The sequence below is a fragment of the Prosopis cineraria genome, unplaced genomic scaffold (genome assembly GCF_029017545.1).
Source record: "Prosopis cineraria cultivar Desert tree isolate PC_DT_omini unplaced genomic scaffold, ASM2901754v1 PC6, whole genome shotgun sequence".
Lineage (NCBI taxonomy): Eukaryota > Viridiplantae > Streptophyta > Magnoliopsida > Fabales > Fabaceae > Prosopis > Prosopis cineraria.
Window position 1 is genome coordinate 627,706 of NW_026555337.1, and position 15,162 is coordinate 642,867.

General features: G+C 38.8%; 2 protein-coding genes across 5 annotated transcripts; one reads left to right on the plus strand and one right to left on the minus strand.

The window, feature by feature from the left end:
• The first annotated feature begins 1,551 nt into the window (after positions 1-1,551).
• On the plus strand, positions 1,552-11,727 carry LOC129313442 (uncharacterized). 4 transcript variants are annotated; one of them, XM_054956544.1, is made up of 8 exons: positions 1,552-1,831; positions 1,983-2,092; positions 2,276-2,425; positions 2,549-2,784; positions 3,257-3,367; positions 10,354-10,398; positions 11,162-11,320; positions 11,498-11,727. In XM_054956544.1, coding segments are annotated over exons 1-8 (963 nt in total). In that variant the 5' UTR covers positions 1,552-1,680; the 3' UTR covers positions 11,499-11,727. The 4 variants fall into 4 exon arrangements, 3 of the variants coding, with proteins under 3 accessions (XP_054812519.1, XP_054812521.1, XP_054812520.1); XR_008593950.1 differs by having other exon boundaries at positions 1,554-1,831; positions 11,162-11,381; XM_054956545.1 differs by having other exon boundaries at positions 1,693-1,831; positions 1,951-2,092; positions 11,162-11,727.
• A 327-nt stretch (positions 11,728-12,054) lies between these two features.
• Positions 12,055-15,162, minus strand: LOC129313441 (probable fructokinase-4). Its single transcript, XM_054956543.1, has 4 exons — positions 14,678-15,162; positions 13,123-13,455; positions 12,477-12,593; positions 12,055-12,307 (listed from the first exon to the last, which is right to left on the minus strand). Exons 1-4 carry the CDS (start codon positions 15,089-15,091, stop codon positions 12,179-12,181), a joined length of 993 nt encoding a protein of 330 aa, XP_054812518.1. The 5' UTR covers positions 15,092-15,162; the 3' UTR covers positions 12,055-12,178.

Here is a 15,162-nt window from a genome sequence, read left to right on the forward strand (position 1 = left end):
AGACTTATACCCTAGCGTGTTTCAGGTTTAACTTAACTTATCTATTAAATAAATTCAAGCTTTTAATTATATTTATTTAATTAAATAGATCAGATTTATTTATTTTAAAACCTAATTTATAAGCTTAACAATACAACCTATTTATACACACACGCACATATTATGTAATTTTTCAACATATATATTAGTTTCATCATTTTATTTTTAATCAATCCATTCTTTTTTATTTCTAATCATGTTGTCAATCAAATTAAACTCATATATTAATTTTAATGTTATCACTTTATTATTATGTTATATTATAATTGGTAAGTCTTTTTAATTATTATATATTGTAATTAACAAATTAAGTTTATTTAAAATATTTATTTTTAAGTAAGCTTTTAAATTAAATTATGCCTTAAATAAGTTCAAACTTGAGTCATGAAAAAATTCTTATCCAGACTTTAGGCCAAATTTAATCTTGAGCCATGAAAAAAACTTTATGTAAGTTTGAAGTTAAACTCAAACATTTGACTTATTAGACATACTTGAATTTATTTGGCTAAAACTTAATTCAGCTTAACATATTTTCACCTCTATACTCACTTCATCGGCTTTTAAAGAGCAACTTTGTGCTTATTACTATTAGATAAAAAATTTAGATAGTTTAGTTTAAAATTTAAAAAATTTATTTTATTATTAATTTGGATATTGCATATTTAATTTAAATAATTTTTAATTTAATATTAATTTTTAAAATTTTTATAAATTAACTATCTAACTATCTAGAGTATATTTAGGTAATCAATTTTATAAAAAAATTTTAAAAAATAATATTACATTAGATTATATAGATTTAATTTACATTATCCCGATTAGAGATGGATTAGAGATGGATGATAAAGTAAATTTATTACAATTTTATAATTTTTTATAATAAATATAAAATATAAAATAAAAATAATAAATTTAAACCATTCAAATTAAAAATCTGCATCAGATAATCAGATTGCTCACACTGAAACTGAATGCCATTTCGTTTGAATGTGACGATAATAGTTTTTTTTATATAAATTATTCAGTAGTAATTATCAATGTATCGTTGCCGGAAAACGTTTAAAGTAATAAGTCTACACACTATTTAAATTATCTTTTTTTTTTTTACATGATAGCTTTTAGTGTCCTAGTCCAAATTTTACCCATTTTTTCTTTCTAAATTTAACTAATTTGAGCCTACAACTTTACAACTCTATCGCTAACATCTAAATTTATACATTTTATTTTACTTAAATTTTTTTGAATATGAGTTAGAAAAAAATTAAATTAATAAAATTTTAAGAGTTTAATTCTGATTAAAAAAGCCTCTACTACATTTTTTTGAAGGATTTATCAAACTAGCTGTATTTTTAAAGTTTAAACTTAAGACTTTTGATTAAATTAGGACAATCTCTTATCAATTGATGTAAGCGTTCTTGGTCTAAATTATCATTATTAAATCTTACAACAGGCACACTGGCCAAAAAAAAAAAAGTAAATCCAAAACAGCGCGGCGACACTGTGGTCTGTGGCCCATCCTCTAGATCAACAACACCCGTCGTTTGAGGTAGTGTCCTGGTCGTTTGCATATTCAAAGTTGTCATTTTGGAGCGAGTGCTGATTGGTTCTCGTGCGAGCGTGAGGGAAGGAAACGTATTGGAAATGGAAGAGGGCCGCGTGGAATCCTCCAACAAACAAGCATGCTTTCCTGGCGATCTTGCAGTGTTGGACGAAGCTGTGAAAGTGTTAGATTCCTCTTTAGCTCAGATCAAATGGCGCCTCAAGCCTTCTACCAAGCGCCGATTAGAATTAGGTTCTTTTATTAACTAATTCAAGTTTTTCTGAGCACCATGCGATATATGTTTCAGACTACATATTTAAGTCCGCCATTTGCTTTTACATTTGAACTCCGATGAAATCTTACTCTATCAGGTGATATGGTGACTCCTATAATTTTGTGGCAGATATTCTGGCCCTATCCACAGGAATGAGACCTGTTGTCATGGTGGACTATGGTGGAAAGATGCCTGAGCTACAGCACCATCTTTGTTCACTCCTCGAACTTTGTCTAAAGGTTTGAACTGCTCTTTCTATTTCACTTCTATATCTACCTCAACTTAACGCCGTTGCGCAGTAGATTCTCTTGGTGTCTGTGAGAGCTGCAATTCTTCATCCTTGCGATGTTTTATGTTCATTTGGCTCAATATGGACCTTCTCATTTAGGAAATCAATTGCTTGGTATTTATACCTTTTTCAGCTGTCGCCGGTTTTTGAGCTTCTAAGGGTGATGATTATACAAGATATGATTTACTTGATCCACATAAAAGGGTTAGCTGAGCATGTTAGATCAACTTTAAACTCGGAAGTAAAGTTGGTCTTTGTGGACCTTGAACAGGAACCTCCACAGGTTTTTTCCTGCTTTGGAATAAGATTCAAGCCCCCCCCCCCAAAAAAAAAAAACATATATATATATACACCTTCCCCTTTTTATAATTTTTTTTCCTTTTATTTACCTTAAACATACATTCAGATGATAACAGAGATAGAGAAAAGCCCATTAGCATTGCAACTCATATCAATTCAGAAGTTGTTCTCATCAATATTTACTCATGAGGGAATACACAATCTATCATCATCTCAAGGCACAGAGCCTATGGATAATTCCCAATCCACTTGCTGTCAGATTTTTTATTCTCAGTCTACTGAGTGCATTGATCTCAGCAATTGTATGAAGGACTCTAAAGTGACAGTACCAACCTTGAATGGGTAATTCCCTGAAGTTCTGTTTATTTATATTGCTCTTCTGGTATGGTTCATTTGCACACACACAAAATCTTTTGGTCTTGGTTATTTTCCCTTGTCCTTCCCAGAGAGGGATAGTCCAAATGAAGGGGCTGGCTACAAACAAACAAACAAACAAACAACAACAATAAGCCTTTATCCCACTAGATGGGGTCGGCTAGGGGGGCTGGCTACAATATGATAATAATACTTTCTCAAGTTGCAGCCTGCCTGCCATTAGTATGCTATGTTCTAATCTCAGAATACAATATAAAGCTAGCTTGTATGAAGGCAATCACTTTCTTAATATTTACACTACTTGGGATCTCATCTTGAATTGTACCACCTGTAGGCAATGCCACTGAATAGTGCATGCATTTTCCTGCCACTCCAAACATGCAATATGTGTTAGTACTATCTCATTTTAACTCATTGACGCTGTATTTATGTGCTTCAGATGGCTTCTAGGCTATCCGGTGGTGTATCTGTTCAGCAAGGAGCACATTGCTGATGCTATTTATAATCTTTCCACCAAATATCTCCACATTTTCCAATTATCCATCTGCAGGTAGGAAGTTCTAAGTGAGCCTGTATGATTTCTGTTCTGAAACTGCCTTTATCTGTCTGACATTGAAATTGGATGAAATTTTGCTGGATATATATATATATATATATTTCAAAATTATATTGTGTTCAGAGCAAGATGGTCAAAAGCAAAGTGTGCCTTTTAAGGTGTTGGACTTCTAAAATGCTTTAGGTGATATGCATTAGGGGGAAAATATAGATATTTAAATTTTGAATAACATTTGACATATAATTAACTATTTAAGCATCTCTACTCAAGCATGAAAATCAATAAGTCATAATTCACGATGTTAATTGTTAAATGTGCTTATGAAGTCATTATTTAAGCCATATGTCTATGAAGTTAATAAATCAACTTTATTGCTCAAAAAATAGGTGTGTCTGCAGTTTGATAGGGCCCGTTATTTTCCTAAGACATATCAGAGGAAGTCAAAGGGGAAGAATAACTCCAGTGAAAATACTTGAACTAGTCTAGAAGTTTACCCTTCAGTCCATAGCCATAAGGAACAGTATTTTGTGATCTTTTGTAATGATTGGGATCTTTTGGGTAGTATGGGCGATGTGTCAGCCACTGAAGGTATTAGTAGTCTTTTGTTTAGGAAGGGAGGGCTAAGAAGAATGAGACTGGAATAGTAAGGAGAGATTGGCCACTCGAATGCCAATGGGAGTGAGACTCTTGTATTGAAGCTTGTAATCCATGTTGCTAGAGTGTTTTATCATCTTTTAGAGGAAATAGGGTTTTGGGCCAGAATCAGAGCTCCCATGTACATCTGATTCGGTTATTCATCTCATTAATATCAAAATCTAAGTATTTTCCTCTCATATTAATTGCTATTGCTGTCTTATTTATTACTCTTTGCTGTGATTCTGGTTTGGGACACATTATTTGGTATCAGAGTAGGTACAATCTCTGGGTGTGGTGTGTAAGGAGATATGGCGGAAAGGGTCCAGTATGCTGATCTGGAGGTACAGGAACTGAAGGAAACGGTTGGGGTATTGACCCGAGATGTAAACGGTATTAAAGAAACATTAAAGACTATTAATGATGCCCTGGTGCAAATAGAGAAGAAGATAACCGGGCCACGTGCAAACGAACAGGAAGGTCATGAGGAGGTTTCGGTGAGCAACCCAGGCGGTGATACAGACGAAAGCAAATATAGAAAGTTAGAATTACCTGTTTTTTCAGGCGAGCACCCGTTGGGATGGCTTTTTCGGGTGGAGAGATATTTCCATGTTAACTCCATTGTAGAACGAGATAAGCTTGAGGCTATGGTGGTATGTCTTGAGGGTAAGGCATTAAATTGGTACCAATGGTTGGAGACCAGGATACCTCTGAGTCACTGGACGGAGTTCAAGAGTGAGTTGCTACGCAGGTTTTACTCCTCTTAGCCAGGGGGGAATATGAGCGATTGTTCACATCCAGACAGGACAGGACGGTGCTGGAATTTGTTGAAGAATTCGAGCTCTTATCTGCGCCGCTGAAGGAGGCCTCTGAAGAATGCTTGATCGGTGCGTTCCGTTCTGGGTTAAAACCAGAGATCAGAGTTGAGTTGAAGTTAACGAAAACTCCGACACTGCGAGAGCTGATGGAGATGGCGGTGTGTATAGAGGAGAGGAATCGGATACTTGGAGATTGCAGAGAAACCCGGATCACCCGAACCCAACGTCCTCAGTTTGGGCCCAAACTCGAAACGCTGCAACCCATTTATTCCACACGAGTTACGCACGTGACTGAAGGGAATCGCAACATGCATACTGCAACGTCTTCAGCTGCTGAAAATTTGAAGAAAACGGATACGAAAACAGAGCATTCCAAGGTTGCGAGCATTTCGAATTGGGGATCGTCGACGAAGAGGACGGGAAACTCGCGACAACTCTTTGACGCTAAGATTGCAAGGCGACGTGAGTTAGGACTGTGTTTCAAGTGTGGAGATAAATACAGCCCGACCCACCAGTGCAAAAACAAGAACCTTCAGGTACTGATAATGGAGATGGGGGCGGAAAAGGAGAGAGAGGAAGATGACGCAGAGGCTGAACTTGAAGGAGGGGAATTCGAAAATGCTGATGAAGGGGCACAGATGGAATTATCTCTCAATTCCATGGATGGATTCGGCAATAATCACACTATGAAGGTTAAAGGGAGGATCGGAGGCACTGAAGTGATAATTCTGATTGACAGTGGCGCTACCCATAACTTCATCGCTGAAAATCTGCAGAGTAAATTGAAATTATCTTTTGATGAGATTTCTGAATATACGGTTACAGTGGGTGATGGGTTTGTTGTAAAAGGGAGGAAAAGGTGTAAGGACCTCTGTTTGAGTGTCCAGGGGTACCAAATCATTCAAACCTTCTATCCTTTCACGTTGAAAGGGGTTGATGCAGTCTTGGGAATGGAGTGGTTGAAATCCCTGGGGGATGTGAAGGTCAATTGGAGCAAGTTAACAATGAAGATTGGCAAGAAAGTAAAGAGAATTTGCTTGCAGGGTGATCCATCTCTTACTCGGGCTCAGGCTACTTTCAGGTCACTAATTCACTCTGTAGGAAAGAAAGGAGAGGGGTTTCTGATTGAATATAGTGGGCTCACGGGCAGCAATGAAAGTACTTTCATTTTTTCTCCTGAAATTCATGAGTTATTGGAGAAATATCCTATTGTCTACCAAGTTCTTGAAGGCCTACCTCCAACCCGTTCACAAGATCATGCTATTCTTATTAAACCTGGAGAGCAGCCACCGAACATAAGGCCCTATCGATACCCCCATATGCAGAAAAACGAAATAGAAGGTTTGGTGAAGGACATGTTACAGGCTGGAATTATTCAGCCAAGCAACAGCCCATACTCAAGTCCAGTGTTTTTGGTCAGGAAGAAAGATGGAAGTTGGAGGTTTTGTATTGATTAGAGGGCCTTAAACAAAATTACAATCCCGGATAAATTTCCTATTCCAGCCATAGATGAACTATTGGATGAATTGAAGGGAGCCAAAATTTTCTCCAAGCTGGATTTGAAGTCTGGATACCACCAAATTCGGATTAAGGCTGGGGATGAACACAAAACAGCATTTAGAACACATGAAGGACATTATGAGTTCAAGTTGATGCCCTTTGGATTAACCAATGCTCCCTCAACCTTCCAATCCTTGATGAATGAGGTATTCAGGGAGTATTTACTCAAGTTTGTATTGGTATTTTTAGATGACATTCTCATATATAGTGATGACTTAACCACTCATTTAAAGCATTTGGAGACTGTATTTGCTATCTTAAAGGAAAATCAGCTTGTGATTAATTTGAAGAAATGTAGTTTCATACAACCCAAGATTGAATACTTGGGGTATCTGATATCAAGAGAAGGAGTTCAAGCTGATCCCGCTAAGATAGAGAGCATGGTGAAATGGCCAAAGCCTAAGAATGTGAAGTCTTTGAGGGGTTTCCTTGGGCTGACCGGGTACTATCGTCGATTTGTCAAGAACTATGGGAAGATTGCTAGCCCCCTTACTGATTTACTTGAAAAGGATTCTTTCAAGTGGTCAGTGGAAGCGAAAAAGGCATTTGAACAGCTCAAAACTGCCATGACTTCACTGCCAGTGCTTGCAATGCCCGATTTTACCATTCCTTTTGAGCTTGAGACTGATGCGTCTAGTACCGGAATAGGGGCAGTTTTGATGCAACAAGGCAGACCAGTGGCATATTTTAGCCAAAAGCTCTCACATAGAGCCCAACAATGCTCTATTTATGAAAGAGAGCTTATGGCTATTGTTATGTCAGTTAAAAAATGGCGCCATTACCTTTGGGGGCATAAATTTATCATCCGTACAGATCAAAAAGCACTGAAGTACTTGCTGGAGCAGAGAGTGGTTGATGAAAACCAGCAGAAATGGGTGTCAAAATTAATGGGCTTCAAGTTTGAGATTATTTACAAGCCCGGAAAAGAGAATAGGGCTGCTGATGCCCTATCCAGAAGAGAAGAATCACTGGAACTAATGGGATTCTCATTATGGCAATATAATGATGTGGAAGAATGGGAGAAGGAGGTGCAAGCAGACCCAAAATTGAGCAAAATTCTACAGCAACTCCTAACTGATAAAACTGGGGTGGAAGGGTACAGCTTAGTTCATGGCTGCCTACACTATAAAGAGAGGTTAGTCTTACCAAAAAAATTCCACCAGAATTCCCTTGTTATTGAAGGAATATCATGATTCTCCAATAGGGGGGCATTCGGGCTACTTACGCACCTACAAGAGGCTGTCCAATGTGGTGTATTGGGAAGGAATTAAAAGGGATGTTCAGCAATATGTGGCGAGTTGTGAGATCTGTCAAAAGAATAAATATCAAGCGCTAACTCCTGCTGGTCTGTTACAGCTGTTAACCATTCCTCAAAACATTTGGGAAGACATTAGCATGGATTTCATTACCGGGCTTCCTAAATCAAAAAGGTATGACACCATTCTAGTGGTAGTGGATAGACTCACCAAATATGCTCATTTTTTCACTCTTGCCCACCCTTTTTCTGCAAAGGATGTTGTTGAAAAGTTTGTGAATGAGGTTGTGAAGTTGCATGGTTTCCCTAAAACCATAGTTTCAGATTGAGACAGAATTTTCATTAGCCAATTTTGGCAAGAATTGTTCAAGCAAGCTGGAACCCAACTTTGCCTTAGCTCATTGTATCATCCGGAAACAGATGGATAGACGGAAGTGTTAAATAGGAGTTTGGAGACTTACTTGCGCTGTTTTGCTAATGAAAAACCAACTCAATGGGCTAAATGGTTGTCTTGGGCTGAATATTGGTACAATACTTCATTCCATAGTGCGGCTGGCATGACACCTTTCAAGGCGGTATATGGCCGGGATCCACCTACATTTCTAAAATTTAGTGGCGAACCTTCAGTTGTGGAAGATGTGAGTGAACAGATTCAAGCTCGAAATCAGATCATTGAACAATTAAGGGACAATTTAGCTAAGGCTCAAAGTAAAATGAAGGCGCAAGCTGATAAGCATCGCCAGGACGTGCAATTTGAGATTGGGGACTTTGTTTATGTGAAGCTTCGCCCTTATCGACTAAAAACCTTAGCCAAGAGGAGCAATGAGAAGCTCAGCTCGCCTTTTTGTGGACCTTTCAAGGTTCTTGAGAAGATCGGAACAGTGGCCTACAAGCTGGAACTTCCAACCACCGCCCGCATTCACCCCGTATTTCATGTTTCTCAGCTCAAGCAAATGGTTTCAGCTGCTGTGGCACAGCCTACCATCCCTACGATGCTTTCTAATGAGTTTGAATTACAAGTGCAGCCTCAAGACATTAGGAAGGTGCGCCGGCTTATGAATGGACAGCGAGAAGTGTTGGTTAAATGGCAAGGCTTACTTGAATTTGAGAACTCTTGGGAATGTGCAGAAACAATTTGCAAACAGTTTCCAACTTTTCCCCTTGAGGACAAGGTGGAGCTCTTAGGGGAGGGTGATGATAGGGCCCGTTATTTTCCTAAGACATATCAGAGGAAGTCAAAGGGGAAGAATAACTCTAGTGGAAATACTTGAACTAGTCTAGAAGTTTACCCTTCAATCCATAGCCGTAAGGAACAGTATTTTGTGATCTTTTGTAATGATTGGGATCTTTTGGTTAGTATGGGCGATGTGTCAGCCACTGAAGGTATTAGTAGTCTTTTATTTAGGAAGGGAGGGCTAAGAAGAATGAGACTGGAATAGTAAGGAGAGATTGGCCTCTCGAATGCCAATGGGAGTGAGACTCTTGTATTGAAGCTTGTAATCTGTGTTGCTAGAGTGTTTTATCATCTTTTAGAGGAAATAGGGTTTTGGGCCAGAATCAGAGCTCCCATGTACATCTAATTCGGTTATTCATCTCATTAATATCAAAACCTAAGTATTTTCATCTCATATTAATTGCTGTTGCTGTCTTATTTATCACTCTTTGCTGTGATTCTGGTTTGGGACACAGTCTGCAGTTCCTTGTGGGCAACTTTTTTTTTTTTGGGTTATTTGTGGCTGTTAACCATAAACTACTAATAGCTTAAATGATATTTTAAAATAATAACTATTTTACCCTATTCTGAAATCTCTAAGGTTGGGCTGGACTTCTAAAATTAGGTATTTTAGTTTCCTATTTAACTTATTGCTACTTTCAAATTGGGCTGAACTATTAAGTTAACTTTACCCCTTTTGCTTCCAAGCATGTAGGGGCGCCTAAGGCACTGGCTTGAAAGGAAAAATAAGAGACCTAAAGGTCTTGCCTAGTAGTGCCTCGTTGGTGGTTGCGAGTGGTGTAGCCACTTTGTTGTGAGGGAGGGCAAATGCATCCCCTTAATTTGGGAAAAATTACAAGTAGGGAATTTAAATTTTGCAACTTTGCAGCCTACTCTTAATATTTTGCATCCTCTAATTTGGGCTTGAAAGCTTATTAGATATATAAAATTTTAATGATCAAAATAAGATATGAAGAAGATATTTACATAAAAGAATCATATTAACATGTTCAATATAATTTTTTAGAAAGAACAATGATGATCAATCTACTTATGTTATTATAATTTCAGTCCTAATGTAATTATTACTTTTAATTATTTGAAATTATTATTTAAGAAAACATTAATTTTTAAATTAAATTATCTTGTACCCTATGACTCTGAGTCTTGGTTCCACCACTGCTAGCTGGAGGCAGTCCCTCTCATGAGTCGTAGGTGCTAACATTGAATAGCATCTTGCCTCAGTGACTTTGATCACCATATTTGAGAAAAATTGAAACAAAATCTAAAAAAGGCTGAAGGGATATCCATTATTAGTTGGTTCATGTGTAGAGTCAAAGGAATGTAACATAGCACTTGGCATCTTGTCAACAGCTAGAGGATATTTGATATTACTCATTGGCTGACAAAATTTAATTTACTCCTTCTAATAGCAATGTCGATGTTATTCTTACCCCTTATATACAATATCCTTAGTGACGTGAAATTTGAGCTCTTGCAGGAATCATACCCTCAAGAAAGAATCTCAAGCAGAAGAACTGTTAAGGTAAATCTGAATTTGTGAATAAGATTTAGTTGAACATTATAACAGAATCTTTGGTAATTGTGCAAAACTAACTATTTAAGCTATTGGAAATTTGGCATCCACGAATTACATAGGCTTAGGATTATAAAGTAGTGCATGCCTGGAAGAATGGGGGGAGATCAATGATAGCAACAAGTGTTGAGATACTAACGATTTATGCAGCTAAGTTATATATTTCTTTGTGCAGCAGAGAGGTTAAATAATTATTCCGTTTATTGATCGTAATAATGAAAAAATAAAGGCATGAAGCCATTCACGACATGGCTTTACTATTGACATAAACTGTAACGTCAGAAACTAGTTTACTGAAGTAGGTTTATACATTGCGCTGATATTTTCTATGGATGGTGCAATTTTGTGCGAAGAGCTTGTTAAGTAAAATTCATACTTAGACATATTATTTTTTTTAAAAAAATACACCTTTATGGTCGTGCATCTGACTTTGCTTGAGAAGGTGATATTAAAGCTCCACTCTGCTGCACATTGACAATGTAGGGCGCGGCTCTTGCCATGGGTTTTAGATCTTAAGTGTCTAGTTTTTAACATGGAGAGCTCATTTCAGGAAGTGCATTCATCAATTGCTGGGACATTGTCGTAATGAAATTGCATTTTTTATTCTTCTAGTTTTAATTTTGAACAGACGGCATCCTGCAGGAAGAGATTTACAATTCTGATATTATTATACCGATAATCAAGTATTGACAGTCTCATCATGTTTGAATAGTTTTTCGGTGCCTTATGATCTGAGCACAAGAGGGAGCAGTGAAAAATGGGCAGAGTCTTTTATGGCTCACATGCGAGCAAAGTGGGAAAGATGTGCATATGCTTGGAAGTTCTTGAAGATGGAGGTTGATGAATGCCATCCTCAGGCTATTGTGCTCTAGTTATGTTTTTGATTGGTCACTTTGTCCAACTATGCCCCCTTTTACCAGCCGCAAAATGAAGTGCGCGAGAAAGAGATCAATGAGTACTTTAATCGTTAAATGAGCCTTCTTTTGAGGCCAAATTTCCTTTGACAACAATACGAATGGTTCGTGTAACTCTATAACTCACCTCGCAGGTTGTTATGGACCAAGTTGCTTCAGAAGGAGGCAGGCACATTGCTAGTTCGAGAAGCAGGAATTCCCGAAACAAAAGGCACGATTGATGTTTATAATTCACTCATGTAATCCGCATATTTAAGATTTGGAGACTCAGTCGTCTGAATCAGTTCATTTGCTTCGAGAACATAGCTAGTAGGAAGAATAATAATTCTCGTTGGAATGAGAATTACGTTGTCCGTTACAACTCGATCAGTCATGGCTGGTTGAATCAAACTTTTACGTGCACGTTTCCCATGCGTGTAATGCTAACTGCATTCATTCGGTGGCCCTCCCTCCTGCAGGACAAGTCCAACTTTCTTTTTCGGCATCTCTTAAGACTTGAATTTATTTTCTATGTACTAAATGGCACGAATCGTTTTTTTTTTTTTAAGTTCAAAAAAGGTGGATTAGAAAGCTGCAAGTAACGTCGGCCATATGATTCAAATTTTCGTTTAAAGCCTAATCCCAAAATTTAACGAACACATTATTTTGCAAACAAGAAAGCATGTGGCGCTTCCCATCAAAGCAGAAAGGGTGAAAAAAAAAAAACACTAGAGAGAAAGCCGAGAGACAATGTCGCTCTTAATTTGATAACAAGCAACTCGGAAGGATAAGCAAGGCAAGGAGGGGTAAAAAAGGAAACTAAAAATCAAGACACTCTATGCCCCATTGATCAGGCTGCGCACATCAGCCTCCGTGGGAAGGGCGGGAATTGCTCCCTTTTTTGTGGTTGTGATTGCTCCACAAGCATTTGCATACTTCAGGACTTCTCTCAACCTTGCTTCATCCTGTAATTAGCAATGAAATTTGTGACAAAATAAACTATTAGAGAACTTTAACAATATATCAAGCATGTATAATAAAGGCTTGCGATTTTACAACAGAAAAAGCTACTGCAGATTATTTCTTGGTGAGCAATGCAGAGGTTTAATTAGCCGGCCGTATCTAAGAACTTACTTCAAGTACGGATTGATCGTCGACAATCTTGCACAAGAGGGCGCCAACAAAAGAATCACCAGCGCCAGTTGTATCAACTGTGTTGACATGAAAAGCGTCCACCGATCCATGGAAATTCTGGTTTTTTGCATAACAGGATAAAAATAATTATTCATAGGCACATAAAATTAAACTCGTGAAAGTAGACATGCGCTAAAAACCAAAGCAACAATTTGTTACGACGCCCTCGTATTCCTTCAATCCATTCCATACTCAAATACGTCACGCAGTAGGTATACAACACAACTAATGAGAAAGGCATTTAAACGAATTCCCACAATAGCCAATTAACCAAACATCAACCCAATTCGGGAAAAATACACTTCAGGATCAATCTCAAGTAACTTAAAATTTTAAAATTTAACCGAAGTCTCGAAGTAAAACAATTTAAGACAGATTTTTACATCTTTTATCATTCATCCAGCTATGATCTCGAAGTGTAATTTATCTATAATGCCTCAAACTCATGCAGGAGCTAAGAGTCACTGTTTGCCCAAGCCCACCAATCAAAACTGAATGTAAAATGGTATGCAGGTTCAACAAGAACATTAGTCAGTAGATTAAATTTTTTTTTAATTTAAAAAAAAGGCAAGTAATCTGATTTTACCTTGGTGTAGTATCTGGAACCATGCTCACCAAGAGTCACGAGCAGCAACTTTAAATTGGGATGCCACAATGACATGGCAGAAGCATCATCGATTTTGTCACTACCGGTAAGGAACTCGAGCTCCACATCACTGACCTTGATTACATCTGCCTTATCCCATATGCTCAGTATTTGCTTGCGGGCCTCGTCAGCCGAAGGCCATAAAGGCAGCCTCAGGTTTGGATCATAAGACAGTAAGCACCCAGCTTCTTTGGCAACTTCCATTGCCTTTAGGTGTGCCGATCTGCACGGCTCCACGATCAAGCTTATCGATCCGTAATGGAATACTTTAGCCTGGGTAATTGTAGTCAACAGTAAATCCGTGCCAATTTTACCCATGGTTACAAAAATTGTGACATTATTCCTTTTTTATTTTTTTTCCCCAAATACAAGTAGGACTTTTCCATGTATAATCCATATTGTAATCTGTTACATCGAATTACATATTGTATAATTCTGAATCTGAATTCTAATGTCGTCACGTGAATACATTATTGTACCACGCAAGGCAGGGGCCTCCAGTAAATTCATTTTAAATTTGCACGTGCCAGCTAGGCTGTAAATTGTGGGCCTTGATCAACAAGCAAACATAAAGACTAGTCGCTACAGCCACCACATTACTCATTGCCAACAACCTCTCAACAACAGACGCGGCCCACAAATCCAAAAACAAGATGTTATAAAATAAATAGCCATATTTGACCAAAAGAAAACAAAAACAACGATACGAACAGATATACGGGTTGTCCTCGTATACTAATCCTATATTTATGGGGAAAATCAGGGGAAGAAGCGCGTGAGGGCGTTCGCCACTATGGGGTCCAAGACTCGCAGCTGCCCTCTAACCGTCTAACACCAAGATAAGTTTGTCGGCTCTCAAGTCAATGAAGTCATTAGTGTTGTAGGGCGTGAGATTCACGGGCTCAAAACTAATGATAAGAAAATTGAAAATTAAAAGGCTTTTTAAAATATCAAATTGTTGGAGTGAAGGCACAGAGATGCTGAGATCCAATAGATGGGAGTGGGACCCAACCCACATGTCAATTCCCGGGAATTACCGCGAAGATTGAGAACTGAAAAAAATAACGGCGAACAAAGATTCAAAATGATCTGGGTGTTGGAAGAGGGAGAAGCAAGTGAGCTCACGTGACATGTCACCGACCCTCCCAACTTTGCGGTCCGATCTGATTAAATCTCAATCAGATTCAGAGGGATCGGTAACGCATTGCCCCATCAATAACCGGATCCCTGTATTTCCCCCAAAAAAAAAATCCTGCGCGGCGTAATCTTCGAGTATCATCATCTCCTAGATCTACCCATGGGGCCCACTAGAATGAAATTGACGCGGCAGCACCGATTTCAGAAAAAGAACGTGACCCATAGCCTCCCCTCCCACGGTTCGTGAAGCGCGAAAACTTTGCCGGAAAAAATCGTAAATTTTCCAAGAAACTTGATCTTCGGCGGGAGTCAAAAAGCCGAAGCAAAAAAGAAAGAAAAAACGGGAAGAGATCCATACCGATCTGATGAGTTCGAGGTTGAGCTCTTCTGGCTTGAGGAGCATATCAGCGCTTGGATTTCTGTAGAACATGAACTCGCGCTCGCCGTCAGCGCGTAGGGTGACGAAGGCCAAGGCAGTACGTGCACCCTGGTCGAAGGTGATGCCATCAGATCTGACGCCGTTTTGCTTCAAGATCCCGGCGAGCATGTGACCGAACTCGTCGTCGCCGAGCTTGCCGACGAAGGCGGCCTGGCCACCGAGCCTGGACACGGCGATGGCGACGTTGGCAGGAGCGCCGCCGGGGGCTTTGAGGAATCCGGGAGCCTCGGCCAAGGAGACGCCGGAGACGGTGGGGACGAAATCAATGAGCATCTCACCGAAGCTGAGGATGAGGCCGTCGCCGGAGGAGGGAACACCGTTGTTCTGCGCCATTGATTAGGGACGACCGAAAGAAAGACTTGCGACAATAAAATGACCAAACAAGTATTCTTATGCATCTCCAC